This window comes from Phoca vitulina, unplaced genomic scaffold, assembly GCF_004348235.1.
Source record: "Phoca vitulina isolate PV1807 unplaced genomic scaffold, GSC_HSeal_1.0 scaffold92, whole genome shotgun sequence".
NCBI lineage: Eukaryota > Metazoa > Chordata > Mammalia > Carnivora > Phocidae > Phoca > Phoca vitulina.
This window is the reverse complement of record NW_022589795.1, coordinates 585,300-609,235: the sequence shown is the minus strand read 5'-3', so window position 1 is coordinate 609,235 and position 23,936 is coordinate 585,300. Positions and strand designations below refer to the sequence as shown.

The 23,936-nt window shown below is 51.8% G+C and overlaps 1 protein-coding gene across 2 annotated transcripts; it reads right to left on the bottom strand.

Annotated features, from left to right (window-relative positions):
• Nucleotides 1-1,298: 1,298 nt before the first annotated feature.
• TTC25 (tetratricopeptide repeat domain 25) lies at nucleotides 1,299-23,583 on the bottom strand. 2 transcript variants are annotated; one of them, XM_032396626.1, is made up of 12 exons: nucleotides 23,341-23,583; nucleotides 21,192-21,323; nucleotides 20,805-20,955; nucleotides 20,068-20,129; nucleotides 19,601-19,766; nucleotides 18,048-18,272; nucleotides 17,678-17,885; nucleotides 10,618-10,704; nucleotides 9,191-9,387; nucleotides 6,029-6,129; nucleotides 3,385-3,469; nucleotides 1,299-2,016 (listed from the first exon to the last, which is right to left on the bottom strand). In XM_032396626.1, exons 1-12 carry the CDS (start codon nucleotides 23,452-23,454, stop codon nucleotides 1,454-1,456), a joined length of 2,091 nt encoding a protein of 696 aa, XP_032252517.1. In that variant the 5' UTR covers nucleotides 23,455-23,583; the 3' UTR covers nucleotides 1,299-1,453. The 2 variants fall into 2 exon arrangements, with proteins under 2 accessions (XP_032252517.1, XP_032252516.1); XM_032396625.1 differs by having other exon boundaries at nucleotides 17,678-18,272.
• Nucleotides 23,584-23,936: the final 353 nt, after the last annotated feature.

The window sequence follows — 23,936 nt, the reverse complement described above, 5'->3', positions numbered from 1 at the left end:
CGGGCCGGGGGCGGGGCGGGGCCTCTCCGCGCAGGCGCGGCGAATCGAAACCCGAAACTGATTCGGCGCGGAGGAAGCGGTCGCGCGTCCCCCCCCCCCCCCCCCCCCCCCCCCCGGCCGGCCGCGGCGCACGTGTGCCCTGGAGCGGTCCCGAGGAACTCTAGACAGAGGGAGGCAGTCACCTTTCCCCGGCCCCGCGCCGGGGTTGGGATGAGGCCAGGGAGGCAGGGTCATGCAAATGCAAGGTCAGATCCCGTCTGTATTTAAAATTGTGATATTGTATTCCTCGTGGGGGTTTTGCGGTGTGTGTGTGTTTTACAACATTACATTAACATACTATATGTTGCTTAGTGAGTTTCATGGCGCCCCGTGAAATATTGCATCTGAAATGCCTCACTCGCCTCACAGTAGTCGGGGTCTGGTCCTAGCTGGCCTAACTTCAGCCCTAACCTTTCCAAGGACTGTAGAGATGGAACCAGGATGGCAATAGCCCGGAGACAGATGAATAATGTAGTGAAATCCTAGCTCATCCTCTGAGGCAGCTGTTCAGCTGCCACCTCCTCTGCGAAGCCACCTAAAGCTGGGTCGGATTTTGGAGAGCTTCCCGTGTACCAAGTGCTGTGCTGAGCACTCATAGAAGCCTGACGCCAACCCCGGAGTTAGATACCCGTTCTACGGAGGAGGAAACCAGCTCACGGATTTACTTGACTGTGCCGCCCGGAGGTGGGGCAGGTAGAGTCCAGCCGCCCCTCCTCCTGGGGACGGCTCCCTGTTCTCGGGCAGGAACTCTCTTCCTCTGGGCTCCTCGAGCACAGTGCCCCTGTCAATGCCAGCGTTCACTTAATCGTGCCTGCCAGTCCTCAGCGTGACCCATCATCACTTCTCCCATCAAGCCTCCCACAGTGCCCTGACCATAGCAGGCACTCAGTAAGATGAACCCACGGCCAGTGGCTGCCCAGACATACCTCTACTCCCAGGCCTTTCCTTTTCTTCCCCTTTAAGCTAGCCTAGTCCCCTGGAGCTCACCTGTTTCTTCACCATTCTGAAATGCTTTCTGCTTAGCACCCCTATCATTTCTTCCATGAGGTCCCTGGACAGGCCCAGGGGAGAGGAGCACATTTCCCACCTTGATCACACTCTGGATCAGGCCTTGCTTGGAGTCTGTGTTTGTCACCTGGCCAGGGTAAGGTCAGCGTTCTGCTTGGAGAGTGGTACCCCGAGTCGGGTCCTCATTCTCTAAGGCTCTTGTGGGTGAGCAGGGAGGCAAAATGACAGACTCGGGGTTTGTAAGAGTGAAAGATATCTATTGAAAGGAAAACAGTAACAGAGAGGCAGAGGCAACCTGTGGAGGAGCCCAGTCCACGTGTTCTCCTATGAAAGAAAAATCTCAGCCTGAAATTTCAAGTCCAGTTGAATAAGATCCCCGAGGCCCCTGGTCCTGATGCCTGCTGCTTCATTCATCTTCTTTTTCACCTTCTTCCACGTTTTCACCATTTTCTGCCTTTGTCGCTTCTGCTGTTTCTCCCAGTTCTGTTTTCCCTATTTCTTCTGACTCTCTTCTGTTGTCTTCTGAAACTTGACTCTCCAGTCCTTCCGATTCCCTTCTGCTTAATTCTGCCGAGGGTTTCTGGTCCAGCTCTGAAGGCCTCCTGTAAATTTCTCTTGATTCCATTCTGCCCACTTCTAACGGTTTCCCGTCCTCCTCTCCTTCGCTTTCTGTGCCCAGGTCTCTGGAGACTCTCTTGGCAACATCTCCTGAGTCTTGCCCTGTGGCTCCCAGCCTTGTTCTGAAGGAGCTGGCTTCCCCTACTTCTCTCTGCCTGTTTTCTTCTTGTCCACTCGCTGCGACCCTCAGAGTTTCCTGAGACAACTCATCTTCTGTCTCTTTCTCACTGTCAGCTGGCTCTCGCTCCCAGTGCTTCATCACCTTCTCAGGCTCGTCTCTCCCTCTTCTCGTGCTTTCCTTCTCCTTCCCTGCTGCCGCCGCCCTCAAGGTTTCCAATTCAGCGGCCTCTTCTGAAAAATAAGAGAAAGGAGGGAAGAAAAGTAAAAGTTTGTCCATCTCTGGGCCTGGGGGCATCTCAGCCCCTGGGGGCCTGTGCTTCTGAGAGACAGCGGGTCACTGTTTCCTGAACACCAGCCCTGTTCCAGGCATCCAGCAGGCTGCAGAGGTGATGTCACGCAGTTGTCATGGAATTCATGGCACGGTGTCAGTGATTGGAGTTCGTCGTCAAAGGACCTGAGACTGATGACGGAGAAATCACAGCCAGTGGTCGCGCTGCCAGTAAATAAATGGCAGGGCCAGAATTTGAACCCAGAACAGTCTGCTCTCAGAGCACACTCCCTTTCCCTACGAGAAATAACACAGGTGCTGGGAAACGACAGGGGTTCTTTTCTCCAGCATCCTCATTCTGCATTATTCTTTGTCCCTGGGAAGCACATTCATCATTTACTGGGAGGTTCCCTATCAAAATATGAGCAGACTGTTAGCAGGAAGTTCAGCTGGAGAGATATTTTTATGATCAAAAGGACCCTTGCTCCATGTTTTTATGAGCTACAGAGAAAAGTCACAGTGCCCTCCTGAGTCTCCCCCATACTCTCTTCCTGGAAGCCCCTGGTCTCTAAGATGCCTGCCGGGGCCCAAGGTTCCTAGCAGGGAAGAGGCCGCTGCGTGGCCGTGAAGACCTGGGCAATGCTGCCGCCTGCCGGTCCGGGGGCGAAGTGCCCGGCAGCTGCCGCGGGCCGCAGGGCCGCCCCGGCACGTAGCCTGCCAAGGGGATGGGAGGCCGCTAGGAGCTTCTCTTGCCCCGGTGGCTCCCGAGAGCAGCTCTAAGGGCCTGTGGGAGCAGAGGCAGATGCCCTCCCTGAGGAGACCCAGCCACCACATGGCGGGCGCTGCATAATAAAGGGCTGTCATCTGGCTGCTGGGGCACCCAGAAACCTCACACCCCATCTCCCCCTGTGCCTGGGTGCCCGGAGGGGTCACCGCCGCGCTGCCAGGGTGATAGACCACAGCGGGGCAGGCAGAAGCTGAGTAGAACTGTCATCCTGTGCCCCCCCCCGCCCCCATGTCTTCGCTCCTGCTGCTTCCCGCACACACGCAGGAGCCCCTCTGCTGACAGCTCAAATCTCCTGGCTTTGCCCCTGGGCTGTGGGCTCTTCTGGGGCAGGGGCCGAACCTCTGTCTCTCCCAAATCCCACACTTTCCCAGTGCATGACAAGTGCTTAACTAATACCTGGAGATGGAGAAATACAGGAGTGGGCTCTCAGGGCAGTGGGCACGGGCTGGACCTCCTTCTCCTGCCCCAGGGAACCCAACCCCGGGACTGGAAGAGCTGCTGGAGAGCGCAGACGGGGACCCTGGCGCTACCTCCTGGCACTCACCTCTCTCTCTCTTTTCTCTCAGCGTCTCCCTGTAGTCTGTTTTCTTCAGCTCTTCGATGATGCCCTTGTTGGCATCATCCAAGGCCTGTGGGTGGAGAGGAGCTGGTGACCTCTCTTAGCCCCTGTTGGCACCCACACCTTCCCTTTCATCACCCGAGTCCCAACTCCAGAAGGCAGGACTCTGCACCAGCCTTGCCGCCCTCCATTTTCCCTGGGCTTCTGCACAGACTCCTGCCCGGGGTTAATTTAGACTTACGGACCCGGAATTAGCCACACTAAGTGGGAGGTGATACATGACTGCAGGTAACTCGGACTTCAGCTCCCTTGGGCTTCGGTATGTATTTCAGAGTTGTCTCTTGTCTGCTCATTTTGACCTCTTTACCAGAAGCTTCTTTTGGCTCCAGCCAATATAGAGACAGTGAAGCCCCTAAGCACTCAGCAAGGCAGCAAGCCATGGAGGGGACTTGGAAGCACAATGCCGGGTGGGACTGGGGTGCTGGCCTGTCTTGAGAGGGGCTCCTGGGGTGTCTACAGGTTCCCTGGCGGCCTGGGGCTCAGCCTGTGCGTATGTAGTTCCAGGCAGAGCTGCAGTAAGCACTCAGGAACCATCCACAGAGAGCAAGGGGCCTGGACGTGCTTATGGAGTGTTGATCTTCCTGCCCGGAGCTGTCGGTCCGGGAGGGTGAGGTGGCGGGGACCTGGTCTCACGAGGGGTCACCAAGGCCGTGGGGCCTTCTCTCTTTGCCTCTCATTTTCAAAACCCTGCCCAGGCTTCAAGGCGACTCCAGACCCCCCTTGATGGGAATACCCAGCCCTGTCTCGTCCAGTGGGGCACTCTCACCCTGGGTCCCCTCATCCCTGTCGCCCTGGTCAGGAACAAGGGGTTTTTGTCTTAACCTTCCTGCTGACAGCAAGCTTCCTACGGGCCAGGACCACAGCTGTCCCCTTTGGACTGGGCAGCTCAGAGTCAGCCCGTGGCCAGCAACTATTTACTGGGTTGAACTGTGGAGCTGTCCCTCTCCGGCTGCAGAGCGACCCTGCAGAAGGGCATTAAGGGCGAGAGACAGTGCGTGCGAGTGGAGGGGCAGCAACAGGGCTTCAGGGAAGGAGCGCTCTTCCTCTGGAGGGCAAGGTGCACGTTTGGGGAGCTAACCCCTCTACAGAGGAAGAAGACAGCAGTGTGGCAGGCCTAAGCCACCCTGGGACGGGTGACGGGAGAGCACAGACTGCCAACAGTGGAATCTCTCGGGGGCGACTTCCCCACCATGACAGGAAAGGGGTGGCCTCACCAGGGTCCTCACAAACCATGAGCTCACACCCTAAAAATCCGAGTAGATCAGGTTGCTCCTCAGCTATTCCCAGCCCTTCAAGTCCCAGCTGGTCCACCGACTGTCTGGGGTCCTTTGGCCCTACTCCTTCTGCCATTGTGAGCCAGCCCTCGCATCCAGGCCCAGGGGCTCTTTTCTGCCTCCCACAGACCCCTCAGTGCCCATGGCCTCCAGTTCCTTCAGTGCTCTTGCCCCTTCTCAGCCTGGCCGAACCCTTCTGTGGTCCTTCGAAGCCCCCAGCAGGAGGCCCACCTCCAACCAGAGCATCCTTGGCTGCCACTTCCCAGGGTCCCTGCTCCCTTTCCCGAGTACCTGCTGAACCTTCAGTCTGGTCCCCGAGGCCATGCCCCTCGTGCCCCTTGTTATTATGTCTGGCTTCTCTTAACCACAGGGGCCAGCTCCCCAAGGACAAGGGCCCTGCTTAATTCATGCCAGTAGATGCTTACTGGGGTCCTTACTGGGGTAGGAAGCTCTGGAATTTCAACGTGGGGCAGCCTGGGGGGGAAGTGGGAGGTGGGGAGGCCAGGGGACTCCTGCAAACTGCCTGGGCATCTTTGAGGTCAGGGCACTGACCCTACTGAGGGGGGACATCTGCCTGGAGCGGCTCCGGGGGCGGTGGCAAGTCTGAAGCACCTGCAGGCCTCCTCTGGCTTCGCCTCTGGTTTCTGCCTCCTGACCCTTATGGTCTACGCCCGCACTATCCAACAGAAATTTCTGCCACCATGACAATCCTCTCGATCTTACACTCTCTGGAACCCACAAGCGACATGCGGCTATTGAGCACTTGAAATGTGGCTGTGTGACTGAGAAACTTGAATTTTAAATTTGATTTACTTTTAATTCATTTGAGTCTAACTGGCGGCATGTGGCGGGCTGCCTGGCTGAGCAGTGTGGCGCCTCTCTAGGCGTGTGAGTGAGGCAGTCACACCGTATTTCTTGTTGTCTCCTGGAGGAGGCAGCATTTTCCAAAAGGCAAGCCCTAAAATCAGTTGAAGTTTCAACCAGCATTAAACAAAAGAAAAGGAAATGGAAACTTTAGCAAAAGGAAAAAGGAGAATGTAATAGGAAATAGCATACATAGTAAAGGTAAATATGCTTTGTTAAACTTTCGTTCCTATTGTTTATTTCAAATAAAAATAGGTGTATTGGATTGCTGTATAAACTGAGAGCATCAGCGCGCGTTTGAAAGCCACTACCCCGCCTAGAATGCGGCCTGCATTGGGTGGGTAATAAATCCCCGGGCTCTGGCTGGCTGAGAGGCTGAGGACCCACCCACGCCCTCCCCGCAGCCAGGGCCCAGGGGGTGGGCAGCTCACGCTCATGATGGCCTGCTGCGCCTCGTTGTTGTGCACCAGCTTCGCTCTCTCCAGGGCCTTCTCAAAGTTGCTCACGGCCGACTCGAAGTCTCTCAGCTTGACTGGAGAGCAGAAAGGGGGCATAGCACAGGTAGGTCGTGACACTGCGTGTTGGACAACGTGGCTGCCCGGCCCCTCCCAGGGTCAGTTAGAAGCCCCAGGCCTCAGGCAGCGTCACTGAGCTGCCCATCACCACGCTTTCCATCGCATTCCTGGGCCAGCTCACCACTAAGGACAAGCACCTAGGAACCTGAGTCTTGGATAGCAGGCCATTCAGAGAGGTCAGAGAGGAAAGAAGGGTCTGGGGTAGGGCCTGTGCACACATCCTGTGTCTCCAGGGCAGGGGGACAATTCCATCTTGCCCCAACGTACGATTGTTCCAGAAGTGGAAATCCATATATATATATATATATATAATTTTTTTTTTTTTTTTTTTTTTTTAAGTAGGCCCCACATGTGTGGAGCCCAGTATCAGGGCTTCAACTCACAACCCTGAGCTCAAGCCTGAGCTAAGAAAAAGAGTCGGATTCTTAACCGACTGAGCCACCCAGGCGCCCCTGGAAACCCATATTTTAAAATTGTTCATTCAAATTGCCCTAACATGTTGTGAACACCAACAGAGATATCAAAGGGTTGGCTGTGACTCACGGGCCAGCAGCTGGAGTCCAGCCCCCACACGGGAACAGTCTGAACCCCAAGAGGAAGCGGCTGCTGTCTGAGCTCACTCACCCAGCTGGTTAGTGCTGCACCTGGGATCTCACTGTTGCCTGACTGACTGACCGCCCAAGGTTTCTGAGCCAGGAGGGCCCAGAGCCCAAGCTCTGCCTGCGAGGCTGTGCGGTCTCTAGAACCCAGTGGCTCCAGGCGGCTGCATTTGATTTTTCCATCCCAGAGTGGGGAAACTGAGAGCAGCCATGACTGGCTGGCTCTCCAGGGGCCCTCGGGGCCAAGTAAGTTCTCAAGAGTTGACTGAGGAGGGGCGCCTGGATGGTGCAGTCGGTTAAGCGTCTGACTCTTGGTTTCAGCTCAGCTCCTGACCTCAGGGGCGTGACATCGAGCCCTGTGTCTGGCTCTGCACTCAGCATGGAATCTGCTAAGTTTCTCCCCGCCCCCTCTAAAATAAATAAATAAATGTCTCTCTTTTTTAAAGATTGATTGATTGATTGATTTTATAGCGAGTGTGCACGCACAGCAGGAAGGGGCAGAGGGAGAGGGAGAGAGAAACTTTAGCAGATTTCATGCTGAGTGCAGAGCTGGACATGGGGCTCCGCCTCACGCCCCTGAGATCAGGACCTGAGCTGAAACCAAGAGTCAGACGCTTAACTGACTGCACCACCCAGGCGCCCCAATAAATAAATCTTTTAAAAAAAAAGGAGTAGACTGAGGACATCGACCCTTGAGGGGTACATCGCATTTTCCCTTCAGCTTATACTATGCCCTCCTGAGAACAGGAAAGAGTTCTAGGAAAAGCTCCAGTACTCACGCCTTCCCCCAGTTTAAAGCTTCCAGTAGTTGTCTCTACCTGTGCTTTTAAGGAAGAATCTCTGATTTGTAATGAAGCCCATGAGGCCCTGCGGATCTGGCCCCTCATCACCTTCCCCCATCCAGACTTCCTGGGCCCCCAGGGGCCCAGCTGACACTGGTCTCCCTCAGCTTCTTAAATCCGCTAAATTCCTCCCCACCTTCTACATGCTGTTCCTTTGGCTGGAAAGTCCTGTCCTCAGCTTTTAGAATAGTTGGTGCCCTCTCATCCTTAAGGTTTCTGCTTCAAAGTGACTTCCTCAGACATGAAAGCAGGACATGGTTATCAATGGTTATCCCTGCTGTATACCCCGCTTGGTGCCTCGAAGGTGCCCAGAAAGTATTTGTGTTAAGAATAATGAATGATGATGCCCTTGGGGCACCTGGGTGGCTCAGTCCGTTGAGCGTCTGCCTTCAGCTCAGGTCATGATCCCAGGGCCCTGGGATTGAGTCCCATGTCGGACTCCTTCCTCCAGTGGAGAGCCTGCTTCTCCCTCTCCCTCTGCTACTCTCCCTGCTTGTACTCTCTCTCTCTCTCTGTGTCAAATAAATAAATAAAATATTAAAAAAAAATGATGATGCCCTTGACCACAGCCCCTGCCACATCGCCTCCCTCACTGGGGGTCCACTGCACCCCCAGGGGGCAGGGGACAAGGCTTAGTCCCAGCCTCATTGCTTACTAACCTGTGACCTCCAGCCATTTCCTTTCTAACTTTGTATTATGAAATATTTCAAATATATACAAATGTAGATGGAGTACAGTGAGCCCCTATGACTCATCACCCAGCTTCAACAATTATCAAAATACCACCAACCCTCTTTCATCTATTCTTGCTCACCCATGCCCCTTGCTGGGTTATTTTTTACAACTTTATTGAGGTGTAATTTAGATATTATAAAATGCACCATTTGTGGGTATACAGTTCAATGACTTTCAGTAACTTTATGGAATTGTACAATGATCTCCACAACACAGTTTTAGAACATCTCCATCAAGCACCTGGGTGGCTCAATTGGTTAAGCATCTGCCTCCGGCTCAGGTCATCATCCCAGGCTCCTGAGATTGAACCCCACATTGGACTCCCTGCTCTGCAGGGAGCCTGCTTCTCCCTCACCCACTCTCCCCGCTTATGCTCTCTCTCTGTCAAATAAATAAATAAAATCTTAAAAAAAAAAAAAAAAGAACATCTCCATCACTCTGAAAACGTCTCTCGTGGGACCTGGGGCAGTCAGCTGAACCATGCAGTGCCTCAGTTTCCCCATCTGTGAAAGGAGGACAATGCCTTCGTTAGTGGCTCACATGGTGATTAAGTGCAAGAATGCACACTCAAAGGGTACCAAGGCCAGAGGAAGTGGCGCTGTTTTGATGATGACATGATGCTGGGCTGATCTGCAGCTGAGCTCCTCAGTGGGAGCTTCGGGGGTGCCCCACGCTCTCACTGAGCTTAGCTTAAAGGCGGCACTTACCACACGCAGGTCAAAATGGAGGGCTTTGTCCTCCACTCTCAGAGTCCACATTCATCTGGCCAGGGACACACTGGGATGCCAAAGGTCCCCAGCCCCGGCCTGGCAGCTCGGGTGGTCCTCTCTCCGTGCCCATACCTTGTGCCTGAGCCACCAGAACGCTGGCATTCAGCTGCCACTCGATGTCCCCTTCTTCCTCAGCACACTGCTGGGACTTCTCACCATAATGCTGGGCCTGCCAGGCCTGGTCCAGCTCCAAGTAGCAGCGGCCGATCTCGTGGAACAACCAGGTCTTCTCCAGGGTGGTTTTTGCCAGAGGGATCTTCTCCTCCCACCTGGGAATGTGAAGAACCAAGGTCAGTTCTTTCCACTCAAACCCTATACTCAGCCATAGGAGGCCGAGCAGAACTCATTCTCCAACTACCAGTTCTGTCGGACTCAGGGGTGTAACCAGTAAGCGTGAAGACATTTTAAAACGGTCAAAGCTATTTTGGTACATTTACAGATAGAACTGATACGACAATTGAAAATCATGTTTGTAAACTTGCATTTCAAATAACATAAAAATAACATTGAAGAGTATCATTAAGTATATAGAAGACAAAATCCACACAGAAAAGATTAGAATAATAAAAAAAAAAACGAGATATCAATAAAGGAAGATTAGGATTAGACCTAGTCATCATCTTCGGGAGGAAAGACAATTTTCCTGCTACTGTTCTGCATTTCCCAAATTAATATTTTAACAATAAGCACAAATTTACTACAAAACATTCTTTTTTAAAGATTTTTTTTTATTTATTTGAGAGAGAGAGAGAGAGAAAGCATGAGCACAGGGATGGGCAGAGGGAGAAGCAGACTCCCCACTGAGTAGGGAACCCGATGGGAGGCTTGATCCCAGAACGCTGGGACCATGACCTGAGCCACCCAGGTGCCCCTACAAAACATTTTCTTATAAAAAGATACAAACAGGTGGGTGAACTCTCAAACTCGTATGTCTTTTGGCACATAGACACCAGGGGTCATTCAGGAAACCAAGAGATGTGGAGCAGAAGGGTCCCAGCAAATGAGTCTAATTGGATCCAGACTCCTGGGATGGAGTCCTGTGTTGTTGGGCTCCCTGCTCAGCGGGGAGTCTGCTTCTCCCTCTCCCTCTAATCCTCCCTCCACTTGTGCTCAAGCTCCTCTCTCTCAAATAAATAAATAAAATCTTAAAACAAAAAAAACAACAACAAAAAAACCCCAGGTTCCTGGGCTCCAACCCAGACCTGTAGAATCAGAATTTCAGGGCAGAGACCCCAGTAATTCATGTACCTGTGCTCCAGGAGATTCCTGTCACTGGGAACTTGTGAGCAGATGCTGATTCTAGTCAATCCACTTAACAGATGAGCCTCAGAGTTGACAAAGTGGCTAGCCCGTGGTCACTTGGCAGAGCCAAGACCTGAGCCAAACTCAGGTCTTCTGATGCCTCTTTGCCTGTCATCTGGGCCCCAGGCTGGGAGTCCGGTGTGAGGGTGGGAAGTCCTGGCCCTAGGGTGGGGAAGGGGCAGTCTGGGGTTACTCACGTGTCAATGGCTTGCTGGAATTTCCCAACTCTGGCAAAAACCCTGCCAATGTTGTCAAGGGCTCTTGACTTAGCATCAGGAAGGTCACTGTGGGGAAGAAGCAGGATTTGTTGTTCACTAGAAATTGGCCATCCTAGGGGCACCTGGGTGGCTCAGTTGGTTAAGCGTGCAAGTCTTGATCTCAGCTCAGGTCTTTTTGTGTTGTTTGTTTTTTTTTTAAGATTTATTTATTGGGGTGCCTGGGTGGCTCAGTTGGTTAAGCAGAAGCCTGACCTTCTGCTCAGGTCATGATCCCAGGTTCCTAGGATCAAGCCCCGCATCGAGCTTCCTGCTCAGAGGGGAGTCTGCTTCTCCCTCTCCCTCTGCCCCTCCCTGCGCCCCTGCTTGTGCTCTCTCTTTCTCTCTCAAATAAATAAATTTATTTATTTATTTATTTACTTGGGGCGGGGAGGGACAGAGGCAGAGAACCTTTCAAGCAGACTCCCCGCTGAGCGAGGAGCCAGACACGGGGCTCAATCCCGTAACACATGAGATCATGACCTGAGCCAAAACCAAGAGTCAGACGCTTAACCAACTGAGCCACCCAGGCGTCCCTCAGCTCAGGTCTTGATCTCAGGGTCATGAGTTCAAACCCCATGTTGGGCTCCATGTCAGGTGTGGAGCCTACTTTAAAAAACAAAGAAAGAGAGAAAGGAAGAAAGGAAAAGAAATTGGCCATTCTCAGCACTGTGGTAATTGAAGAGAAGCAGACAGAGGCCCATTGTCAGGCCAGGAACACAGCATCATGGCTCAGGGACTGGGCGTCCAGTCCGGTTGGAGGGATGATGCCCAGGAGGCATGGCTGTGGTACGTAGGTCCTCTCATGCCCTGTGGCATGAATGAACGCCATGGGAACCTTTCCAGAGAGCAATCACTCAAGAGTTTACACACATGTCCCTTTGATGCAGCAATTCCCCTTCTAGGAATTTATCTGGAGAAGATAATGTGACAAGAATAATAATCATTAGAAACAACCTACACCGGGGCCCCGGCACTGACAATTTTTGTGTATAAAAAAAGTCCCTGACACATGAAGTTAAAAAGTCAGATTCCAGGAGTGTATACTATGACTGTTGCCCCGTTTGTGCTAAAAATAAATATGCAGCCCCGAGGCACGATGCTGTGTTCCTGGCCTGACAATGGAGGAAGGGGCCACACAGGAGGCGCGCAGTGCACTGAGTGCGAGTCTAGAAGGTGGAAAAGGCTGGAAACAGATTCTCCCCGGAGCCTGTGGAGGGAAGACGGCCTTGCCAACACCTTGGTTCTGGCCCAGTGAGAATGCCTTCAGACGTCTAACCTTCAGAACTACAAGAGAATGAATGTGGGGCCTCTGGGTGGCGCAGGCAGTTAAGCGTCTGACTCTTCGTTTCGGCTCAGGTCATGATCTCAGGGTTGTGAGACTGAGCCCCGCATCAAGCTCCGCGCTCAGTGCGGAGTCTGCCTGGGATTCTCTGTCTCTCTCTTCTCCCTCTTCCTACCCCCTCTTGCTCGCTCTCTCTCTCAAATGAATAAATAAACTCTTTTTAAAAAAATGAACTTGTTTTGTTTTAACTCACCAAAAAAGAAGTGAAGGAATAAAAAGGGGGCATTTCTTTATAGAATTTATTTTCAAGCAATCTCTACCCCCAATGTGGGGCTCGAACTCACAACCCTAAGATCAAGAGTTGCGTGCTCCACTGACTGAGCCAGGCAGGCACCCCCCAAAATGGGCACTTTTAGAAGTAGAGAGGATGTAGGTCTAGCTATTAACAATGATTATCCAAGGGAAACAAGAGCATGAGGGAAACTACCCATTTATCCATATTGTTTAAATTGTTTACAGTATTTCTGTAACAACAGAAAAGAGATTAAGGTATTTTCTTTTTTTCTTTTAAAGATTTTATTTATTTATTTGAGAGAGAGAGAGAGAGAGGAGAGAGCACGAGCAGGGGGGGGTGGCAGAGGGAGAGGGAGAAGCAGACTCCCTGCTGAGCAGGGAGCCTGATGCGGGGCTCAATCCCAGGACCCTGAGATCATGACCTGAGCCAAAGACAGATGCTTAACCAACTGAGCCACCCACGCGCCCATGAGATTAAGATATTTTCATAAAGAAAACGACAATTTGCTCACTTATGTCGGTCCTTTACCATTACCACCACATGAACACTGATCTGTTAAAAAATTCTTCCCCAAAAAATAAAAGAAGAAAACTGTCCCCCAATGCTCCACCCCACCCCCCAGCATCTCCTCCCACTCTCTCCCTCCTCCTCATCCCTCAAGACCCTGCCATCCAGAGGGCTACTATGTCCCATGAAACTTTGCTCCTTGGACTCATTCTCCCCCCACCGTGGCCGAACCTGCCTTTCAAACATGCACATCTCATCAAGCCAGTCCTCTTCCCACAGAAACACGCACGCAAATGTTGCTGTGCTTGATGGTAAAAGGGGAACAGCCTGAGTGTCCCACAGGGATGTAGCTAAAGAAATTACTATGCACGCTGAAATTCTTTTTCTCTGGAGTCATTTAAAGAGTGAGACCCTTTCCAAGATATGCTTCTTAAAAATCATAAAAGTAAATTGCTTTTAAGAATCCTAGGTATGAATGGAATATTATGCAGCCATCAAAAGGAATGAGATCTTGCCATTTGCAACGACGTGGATGGAACTGGAGGGTATTATGCTGAGCGAAATAAGTCAAACAGAGAAAGACATGTATCATATGACCTCACTGATATGAGGAATTCTTAATCTCAGGAAACAAACTGAGGGTTGCTGGAGTGGGGGGTGGGGTGGGAGGGATGGGGTGACTGGGTGATAGACACTGGGGAGAGTATGTGCTCTGGTAAGCGCTGTGAATTGTGCAAGACTGTTGAATCTCAGATCTGTACCTCTGAAACAAATAATGCAATATATGTTAAGAAAAAAAAAAGAAGAAGATAGCGGGAGAGGAAGAATGAAGGGGGGGAAATCGGAGGGGTAGAGGAACCATGAGAGACGATGGACTCTGAAAAACAAACTGAGGGTTCTAGAGGGGAGGGGGGTGGGAGGATGGGTTAGCCTGGTGATGGGTATTGAGGAGGGCACGTTCTGCATGGAGCACTGGGTGTTAGGCACAAACAATGAATCATGGAACACTACATCTAAAACTAATGATGTAATGTATGGGGATTAACATAACAATAAAAAAATTTAAAAAAAAGAATCCTAGGTATGTGCATATGTATATAAATATGTAGGTAAATACATTGAAAAGGGGCCAGAAGGACACATGTCAACATGGCCCCAGGTAAATGAGCGGAGTGTGGTGCTGGGAGGTGGGGGTCGGGGGAGACTTCCAAGTTCTGCTCTCGGTGTCCCAGAGTTCCAGACCAAGTACAACACTAACACTAGTACTTGTGTAAAACCAGACTCCTCCTCTGTCCTCAGTCCTCCCCAGCATGGGACCCAGACTGCCACTCCCCACAGGTCTTGCCGCTTGCCCTGCATCTCCCATCCCTGCCACTTCTCTCTGCCTAGGGTGCCCTTCTCCCTCCCCCTCGTCCACTTGGCTGACCTGTCATTTCTGAAACCCCCTCAGCTCCCAGCAGTGCTCCCCCCTGCCTCTCTCCTTGGACCTACGGCCATACTGTGCACCCACTGCTCTGACAGCATGTCTGATGGACCTCCCCTTCTAGAGTGGGCGCTCTCTTATAGTGTGATGAATGAATGAATAAGTTGTAATATGTTAATTTATTCATAATACTATGTAATAAGAAGTAACAATAGCAATGAGAAAGCATGCAATCAAATCATCTAGAGTATCTGGAGGAAAAAATGAGGGCAGGGGCCACTGGAGACGCTGCTGAGACAAGCTGGGGTTTGATCTGTGCCTTGAGGGCTAGCAGGCTTTGGAGGTGGGAGGCTGATGGGGGGCATGGCTGATTAGGATGAGGGAGTACCTGAACAAACAAGACCTGAGGCCCGTTTGTGGGTGGTAAAAAGGGACATTGTCTAAGGAACACCTCTGTTTATTTAGCCACTTGGCATGCATTTATCATATGCCCACTACGCGGAAGGTGCTGGGAAGAGAAAGTGATATAAGATAGTCCCTTCCTGGGCGCCTGGGTGGCTCAGTTGGTTAAGCGACTGCCTTCGGCTCAGGTCATGATCCTGGAGTCCCTGGATCGAGTCCCGCATCAGGCTCCCTGCTCGGCGGGGAGTCTGCTTCTCCCTCTGACCCTCCCCCCTCTCGTGCTCTCTCTCATTCTCTCTCTCTCAAATAAATAAATAAAATCTTTAAAAAAAAAAAAAAGATAGTCCCTTCCAAAATCCGAAGTCTAACAGGGGAGCCAGGATCCACATAGAGTGTAGAGAGGGAGCACCAAGGGGGCGGGGATTTCTAAATCACCCGGGGGACACTTGGAACTTTCCTGAAGAGAGACATATTTACAATTGTGAAGGACGGGAAGGGGGGAGTTGATGAAGAAAGAGAAGGGAGTCCTGTTTAGGGCCTGCAGGAGCAGAGCCACAAGGTGTTGGCGGGGGCACAGGATGCCCAACGGCCTGGACAGAATTGGGTCCACTGGGGCCAGGAGAAGTCAGGTCAGGAAGGGCAGCCCGAGCTGAACAGAACTGGGAGCTGGAACTTTATCCCAGTCCTACCACTGGACTTTTCTGCACAGGAGGGCCAGCTGGGCGGCAGGAAACCCAGGTCAGAGGAATTAGGCAGAAGTGAGAAGGGTCTGGACTGAGCCATGGGAGGGAAACAGAAAAGCACCATGGAGACAGGAAGGAGGAGGCCCAGACAACATGTAGGCTGGCTGGGCGTGAGCAGGGAGGGAGGGGTCTGGGAAGCTGCCCAGGCTCCTTCTTGGGGACTGAGTGGCCAATAATAGTGCCATCCTCACAGATAGGGAACCCTGGAGCAAGAGGTTTGGGAGGAAGATAAGGGATTCCACTTAGGACATGTTAAATTTGGGGTTCCTGTGGGACATCCAAATGGAAATGCCTTGGAATCAGTTGGATATGCAGGCCTGGGGCTCATGAGGGAGGTCTGCTGAGAAGTTAAGATTATAAGTGAGTCTTTAGGGCACGGGAGATGGTTGGATCCATGGTACTGTGCATACATATCTTATTTAATCCTCATAATCTCTATGAATCAGTATTAATATACCTTCATTAGAGATGAGCAAACTGAGAAGACAAGCAACTTAATAAAATCCACACAGCTTCTGAGTATCAAAGCCAGGAATCAAAGTCAGCTTTGTCTCCAAAGCTTTTGCTTGTTTTCTAGTTCCAGAATGGCCAATACGAGATACTTCTGCTCAGCATGGCAAAGGCCAGTGAGAAATGAACTGGGAATGAATAGCACGTGGGGCTCAGGTGAGTGAGGAGAGGGCAGGAGCAGGGCGGTGGGGTGGGGGTTAAGAAACACGGTTTGAGGGCGCCTGGGTGGCTCAGTCTGTTAAGCGTCTGACTCTTGATTTCAGCTTAGGTCATGATCTTGGGGTCGTGAGACTGAGCCCCACATCAGGCTCTGCACTCAGTGTGGAGTCTGCTTGAGATTCTTTCCCCCTCCCTTTCCTTTCCCTTCTCCTCCCCCAAACTCATGCTTTCTCTCTCTCTCTTAAATAAATAAAATCTTATTTTTTTAAAAGATCATTTATTTTTTTATTTGAGAGAGAGACAGCAAAAGAGGTAATGCAAGCAGGGGGAGGGTCAGAGCGAGAAGCAGGCTTCCCGCTGAGCAGGGAGCCCGATGCGGGGCTCGATCCCAGGACCCTGGGATCATGACCTGAGCCAAAGGCAGACACTTAATGACTGAGCCACCCAGGCATCCCATAAAAAAAAAAAAAATCTTAAAAAAGAAAAAGAAATACAGTTTGACCCAAATGGAGGAGTGACATGGGAGGGCTGTGTGGAAGTGCATTCAGAGGAGGCCTTGAAGGTGAAGGTGCCAGGTGAAGGCATGTGATTTTAACCTGCAGGCAACGAGGGGCCAAGGCCTGTGTGTCAGCCGGGAAAGAACTGCTGGATAAAACGCAGGTCTCAGGAGGTGGTGCGTGGGAACAGCTGGAGGCAGGGAGAGCCAAGACCTGACCTGTGAGTGGAAATAGGATGATGGGAGGTAAGGAGAGGTTCGGATTGTGGGGCAAGTGGAAAGTGAGCAGGAGAAAGTCGTGGAGGACTCCAAAGGTTAGAAGCAGGAGGCCCAGAAAGTGATGGTACCTTTCAGAGGGACCTTCGAGTCTGGGGAAGAGCGGATAGTCGGTATTCATATTATTATGGATAACCCGGCACTGTCCTGAGATCTTTGCCTGGACTTCGGCCTGTCCTCTCCCTTCTGCCCTCTCAGGAAGGGGCTACTGTTATGCACACCGGACGGAAGAGACCTGGCTGGGAGAGGTGAAGTGCCTTGCCCAAAGTCCAGCAGCTGCGGGGTACAATTCCGAAGGCCAGGTCAGTCCGACTCTGGAGCCCATGTTCTCGGTCAGCAGCATAGTATCCGAGGCCGGGCTTGATCTGACCGCTGCCATTTGGTCTGGCTTCCCCTTGGCCACTCTTCCCCTGGCAATACTCTGTGCTCTCTGGCTTTGAGCTTCCTCCTGCCTGCTTAAGGGCCCTCCCACAGACTGTGTTCCCCAATGCCCAGTGAAATCCTCCTGGAGTATACTTCTCATAGCGCTGTGTTCTGTACATGTCCTTCGTGACACTTCCCACAATTACCATTCTTAGCTATGTCACTTTTTGTTTTACATCTGCAGGGAGAGGACCCTTGTATCTGCTCCCCGAGGCTAGCAGCCGCTGGTGGGTCTGGGGTTGACCTGTGCTTGTTTTAAGTATAGACCTATCCCCTCAGAATCCAACGTCTGGGAGCTTTTTGGCGTTTTGGGCCGCTGCCTTCCTCTTTGGGGCAAAAAAGCTGACAGTCTAGGTCTGCCTCTTAGCCTCGGTCCTGGGAGCTCACCCACCAGCAGCCCCGGAAAAAGGCTGATGTGCAGCCCCCGCCCCGCTCATCCATAGGCCCACAGGCCCCAGCCGCTCAGCCTTCCCTGGGCACTCACTATTCCTTGGCGATCTCCAAGTCCTTTCTGTGGCTCTGCAGGGCTGCGACCATCTGCCCCAGCTCAATCTGGGCATTCCCTATGCAGCTGTACAAGTTTCCAACCAGCTCGTCCTTGTTGGGCACCTCCTCTTTGTTCCATTCCAGCACTTTCTTCAGCACTTTCTCAGCTTTCTGAAGGCTGCCATCAGCACTGCCACTGCTCAGCACTAGGAAGGGAAACGGGGGACAGGGAGGTGGGAGCAGTCTCCTCAGGCTGATGGGAGAACCCGCCTCCCCCCAGATATGATCCACAGGCCCGAAACCTCGGGCCCCTCTGGTGCTCTCCCACCACCTGGCCAAGGCCTCGCCCTTCGGAGAACACCACCCACACATGTCGATGTCCTCGAGGCTCTTGAGGATATAATGGGCTGTCTGTGAGGGACGGCGCTTGCGGTCCCGTAGCCATTTCTCTTGCATCAGCTTCCGGTCCCGCTCCCTGGCATAGATGGGCTTCTGCTGCCTCCAGAAGTTACTGCGGGTGTCCAGGTAGTTGATGCCTGTCATGATGAGGTCCTCCACAGTCAGGCCATGCTTAATGGTGCCTTTGATCAGGTCTGGGAAGAATGGTGTGAGGAGAAACCGACTAGAACCGGCGTCTAAGGGAGCCACCTCCTCTTGGCTGGGGATTCCTGCTGTGGGGTCCCCTGTGGGGAGCTCTGCTTTGAGCTGGGAAAAGCAAGAGCACATAGGTAGCAGGGTGGCTCTATGTGGACCCAGGTGAGGCCGGAGCCCCTCTTTCAGGTGCTGCCGTGGTGTAGAAGTTCATGCACAGGCCTTTTATGGCAAGGATACAAGGAACTAGCCGAGGGGGCCGCTGGCAAATAGCTGCCTGAAAGGACCGCAACCCTCGGGCCCCCTGATTTCAGGTTGTGTCCGCTGAGAAGACTGAGTGTGAATGCACAGCCTGGCCCCGGTTGCCAGTGCCAAGGGATTCCCCAGGTGCCAAGTGGGCCAGGGCCAGCAGGGAGCTGGAAGAGTGTGCCCAAGCTCTGCCCGCCTGCCTGACCACAGGTTAGAGCTGGTAGCAAAACTGCAAGGCCTTGTGGGGTAATTTTCAGGCCACCCCTTCCTCCACAGAAGCTCCTCTGGAGGGAAGTGTTCAGGCCCCAGACAGAGAAGTGCCAGCAGGGAAGATGCTCCTGAGACCCAGACCTGCAGGGAGTCCTGCAGATAGCCTCAGGAAGGCAGTTCTGGAGAAAAGGCATTTGATTCAAGGATGAATCCTGCTTAGGCTTATCAGCTAATGGCAATACTCCCACCCTCCCATTTCATTTCAAGGCTCTGCCCTACTTCTTGCCACTGCCAGCACAGTATAGTAGGTAGAGCGTTAGCCTGGAGGTTAGTAGGCCGGCCTCTGGGGTCGACTTCACCACGAACTTGCTTGTCATCTTGGACAAGTTGCTGCCCATTCAAAGTCTCTCTTTCCTTATCTATAAAAGGAGGGATTAGACCAGGTGAGATTTCAGAACATTCTAGTACTAGTATCATAGGATTCCCCTTCTAGCATGTCCCAGCTGGATTCCTTTGCCCTTTCTACAAATTGAAGGCTCAGGGGATGCCCCTCCAGGGACCTAGGTGATAAAGGAACCTCAATCTCTAGGGTTCCCTCCCAGGGGTGCCATAGGGCTAAGGGCACTGGTTCTGAAATTGGACATCCTAGATTCAAACCCAAGAGCCATGTCACTGTTTACTGAAATGTAACCTTTGGTGAGTTACTTAATCTTTCTGCACTTGAGTTTTCTCATCTGTAAATGAGAATACTAGGAAATCCTGTCCATAGGCTAATGTTACATGACAGGCTCTGTCTCCAGCTCATGTATTAAGCACCTGTTCCAGATTTCCTTTGCCCCAAGTTCCCTGTTGCAAACAAAGTATCTGAAACCTTCATCCAATAGGAGCTTCTCCAGATACTCCTTATCCACGTAGAGCTCGCCCAGGAGCTGGCGGACAATCTTCTCACTCTTGAGTGAGCCCTTCCGCTTGGACTCCCTCTTGGGGTGATGTAAGAGTTGTCTCACAGGATGAGGCTTCTGCTGGGCTTTCATACTCTGGGAAGATGGAGCAATACCCAATAGAGCTTCAACAAGGAGCACAGAGTACCCAGACATGGTCCCAGAGTCTGTGATCCCAGACATCTCCTCCAAGACCTTTCTGTGGGTCTAGAACCATGGAGTGTGTCTGGTCTGGGAACAGCTAGATTCCCAAGACCCCTCTGGAGCTGGGGCAGAATCCCACGGCTGCCCATGATGGGCAGGAGCTTACTGTCCCCAGGTTAGAGGGCCACCGAGACCTCAGGCATATGTGGGCACTTCCTTGGGAGGGATGTGATATCAGAACCAAGGCCCTTACCTCAGCTTGCTTGCTTAAGAAGGAGAGGTCCCCTTTGTTCTCTAGCTTAATTGAAGAAGGACCTGCAAGGAAAGAGCCTGGGGCTCAGGTGTGCCAGGCCCTCAAGCATGACCTATCACATATTTTTACGGAGAAATCTCTGCCTTTGGCAGAGGGTGGTAGAGGTTGTGGCAAAGCTGTCTCTGAGCCAGTCCAGCAGGTTGATGGTACAGGATATTTGGAATAACACTCTCCTATAGGTAGGCAGCCCCTGATATCCCAAGGCCATGGCAGCCAGATTTCCAAAGGCAGTCCCTGAGCACTAGGAGAGCTCTCCATCACTCTGCCACCCACAGTGGCAAACTCTTGCTCTCCTCCCTTATCCCCCTGCCACTAAGCCAATGGGTAAGGCCAGTCCTTGGTGCATTCATAGTAAGAGAGGAAGCCAGGAACTAGGGAAGGCTAGGCTCAGGACCTCATTCTATCCTATAAAACCAGGCCAAAGACAGGCCTAATGTGAATAGCTTTTGCATCTGGCTTAGAGGAGAACCAGAAGTTGCAGAGCTGAGCACAGTGGATCAGGGGCTGGTCCTCTGGGTAGACAGATTAGTTCCTAATCTTCAACAAAATCAGCAGCAACCAAATCCAAGCATGAGACTCCCTGCAGGCCTGGTGGTAGCTGCTCACTCATTGCACCTCCAAGCCCAAAGATTCCAAGAGCCTCCCAGGATAAGGGCATAGGTCCGATGGTCACTCACTTCCCACTGAGTTGTTGATGGCTTCCTGAGCTTTCTGAATTCCAACTTTGAATTCTCGGTCAGGCCGCAGCTTGTAGCCTCGATGATAGAACACCAGGGCAAACTCAAAGTCTCCCATGGTGTACAGGGTCTCAGCCTTTTGTAAAATCCCCTGAAATGAGAGGAAGTCAAATTGAGGTGGCAGACAAGGCCTTACAGGACTTAGGTGTGGTGGAGCAGAGGGTCCTGGGTTGAGGATCAAGGTTGGGACACAGGGGCAGGTAGCTAGGTAAGTGACCTAGGGAGAGAAAAAGGCATCAAACCCTAGGCAGTCTGGCTGCTTCTTCAGCTTCTTCTCATCAGAGGCTGCGACAGGCAATGGCAGTGGTGAAAGCCAGATTGAGTCACCTTGCAGAAAGTCAGGTCACCCTGGAGTGAAGCCTCAGCATCCTTCAGGGACTTCTCCAGCTCTCCCATCTTCAGGAAGCACTTGGATCGAGCAACCAGGCAGTTCTTATCTCCATTCTGAAGGTGAAGAGCCTAAGAAAGGAACCACCCAGGTTGACAGGCACCAGGCAGCACAAGGTAGAAGCCTGACCAGAAAGAGCATCCCAAACCGTCCTGCCAGCATTTCAAGGGGACTCCTCAGGCCAGCAAACAGGTCTCTGGATCTTTTCAAACCAAAAGCAGCACAACATCGATCTTTGCTCAGTCCACTAATAGGCTGCATGTAGCTCATCTCGAACAAGGTCAAATCACTAGCTATTGTGAAAGCCATTGGTGGAAATGTGTGAATATACCACTCTGTGGATATAATATACTGAATTTCCCCCAAATGTCTGGGATTCCTCCAGTCTTCTCAGGCAATAGAAGCTTAAGATTTTTAGTGCATACCAAATTCAACCACAAACCTCAAATGGCTGTATAACAAACACTCAAAATACATTTCAGAGGCTAAGCATTCTGAAGGCTAATGAAATAGGTTTTAGGACATCTGTAACTTGAGTCATCCATTCCCCTAGCTCTCTCTTTTTACATAGCTTACTGAGAACAAATGAACAAATCACTATTTCAGGAGATCAAGATGAAAATGCTAGCAAAACTGAAACTGTGATTTGGGCAATAGAGTGGGAATGGAACATTTCTCCTGCTCCCCGTGTCCTCTCTTCTGTTTGAAATCATCATTGGAGGGGCACCGGGGTGGCTCAGTCAGTTAGGCGTCTGCCTCTTGATTTCAGCTCAGGTTATGATCTCGGGGTTGAGAGATGAAGCCCCAGGTAGAGCTCTGCACTTAGCGGGAGTCTGCTTCCCTCCTTCTGCTTCTCCCTCTCCCTCTGCCCCTCTCCCGCCCACATGCATGTGTGCACTCTCTCTCTCTCCCTCAAAATAAGTAAATAAATAACTCTTTAAAATAGGAAAAGAGGGGTGCCTGGGTGGCTCAGTCTTTAAGTGTCTGCCTTCGGCTGAGGTCATGATCCCAGGGTCCTGGGATCGAGCCCTGCAGCGGGCTCCCTGCTCAGAGGAGAGCCTGCTTCTCCCTCTCCCACTCCCCCTGCTTGTGTTCCCTCTCTCACTGTCTCTTTGTGTCCAATAAATAAAAATATCTTAAAAAAAAAAAAAAAGAAGTGGGCTATACGTTGTGAAAGAAATTGTGGTAAGAACATCTAACAGCTGGGGGCACCTGGGTTGGTGTAGTTGGTTGAGCGACCGACTCTTGATTTCAGCTCAGATCGTGATCTCAGGGTCTTGAGATGGAGCCCCAAGTGGGGCTCCACACTCAGGCTGGAATCTGCTTGGGACTGTCTCTCCCTTTGCCCCTCCTCCACCCCCAGCCCCTGTGTGCACTCTCTCTCTCTCTCTTTCTCTAAAATAAATAAATAAATAAATCTTTTTAAAAAAAGAACCTCTACTAGCTTACTTGTGAGGGAGTAAGTATGGTGGTTAGCACCTCAGCACTGGAATCTGAGTGCCTGGGTTTGAAAACCTTCTCTTGCCAGTTCAGTGATCTCCGCCATGTACTCAACTTCTATATCAGTTTCCTCATCTATAAAATGGAGTAATAACAGAACCTCCCTCATAGGGCTGTACTGCACTTAGCAGCAGTGTGCCTAATATCCTAAAACAGCACCCAATCCCCATAGGGTGGGGTTGAGCAATTGGTACTAAGATTATATATAATAATGTTATTTACTGGCCATCTTCTGTGAGCAACTGTGTGCTTGAGATTTCACCACTTGTGCATGCAGCCTCCAAGCCCATTTCCCAGCCAATGACGGGAAATTAAGGCTGCTCTGTGGGAAGAGGCCAGTCAATCACACGACATTTCAGTAAAAAAAGGAGAAGTCACTGTTAATGTAGAGAACGGTTACTAACAGGCAGAAGGCAAGTGGGAAATGGTAGAAAATGGCGAGGCAGTGACAGAAGTTGACAGCAGTGCGTCAATCAGGAACAAATGAATAATAGAAACAAAAGGGTCCTCCAGGCACCACGGGGACCTCAGTGTTACCAGCAATCAGAAGTGGTGATGGGTGACTGGTAGGTTCAGAGCCCAACTCACGTTGCTGAAGCTATGGGCGGCTTTAGAGAACTCTCCGCACAGATACAGCCGCTCGCCCTCCGCCATGTAAGAGGGAAAGGTGCTTCGCAAGCTCTCAGCTTCTGGGTCCGACATGGTAGCCGGATTCGGTGACGCTGAAGCAGAAAAAGGGAGGAAAAGAAGCCGGAGAACCTCGGTCTGGCTTGTGGAAGCCCCGTCTCTTAGCAACCGGGAAGCGTAGAGTTGCTTCCGGCCCCTCCCCTCGCTCCCTCGGGGCGGGAGTCCGCGGTACATCCGCCGCCAGCGTGCGCATGCGCCGGCCCAGCGGCGCGTGGGCGGGGGCGTGATCGGCGCGTGGCCTGCGCCTGCCGAGAGGCTGCGCTGGGCCGTGTGAGCTGTTGCGCGCTCCGTCGGTTCTCTCCCGAGAGCCGTGACCCGTGTCCAGAATTTACAGCCAGTAACGTTGGAAGAGGATTGGGGGCAGAATTCCCAATAGGAATAAGGCATACGTGGCAAGGATATGTGCACCGTGTACCGCCACATTCAGGACTTGAGGATTTGCAAGGGATTTCGTGGAAGACAACGGTGGGTTCGACCTTAATTTAACACATTTATGG

Bases quoted from the DNA above. Each gene is read 5' to 3' on its own strand.
- TTC25 (XM_032396625.1), bottom strand. From the start codon at position 23,454: ATGTCGGACCCAGAAGCTGAGAGCTTGCGAAGCACCTTTCCCTCTTAC. The intron at 18,273-19,600 runs GTTTCAGATACT...CATTCTTCCCAG, and splicing joins GAAGCTCCTATTGGATGAAG to ACCTGATCAAAGGCACCATT. The intron at 6,130-9,190 runs GTATGGGCACGG...TCTGCTCTCCAG, and splicing joins TCTGGTGGCTCAGGCACAAG to TCAAGCTGAGAGACTTCGAG.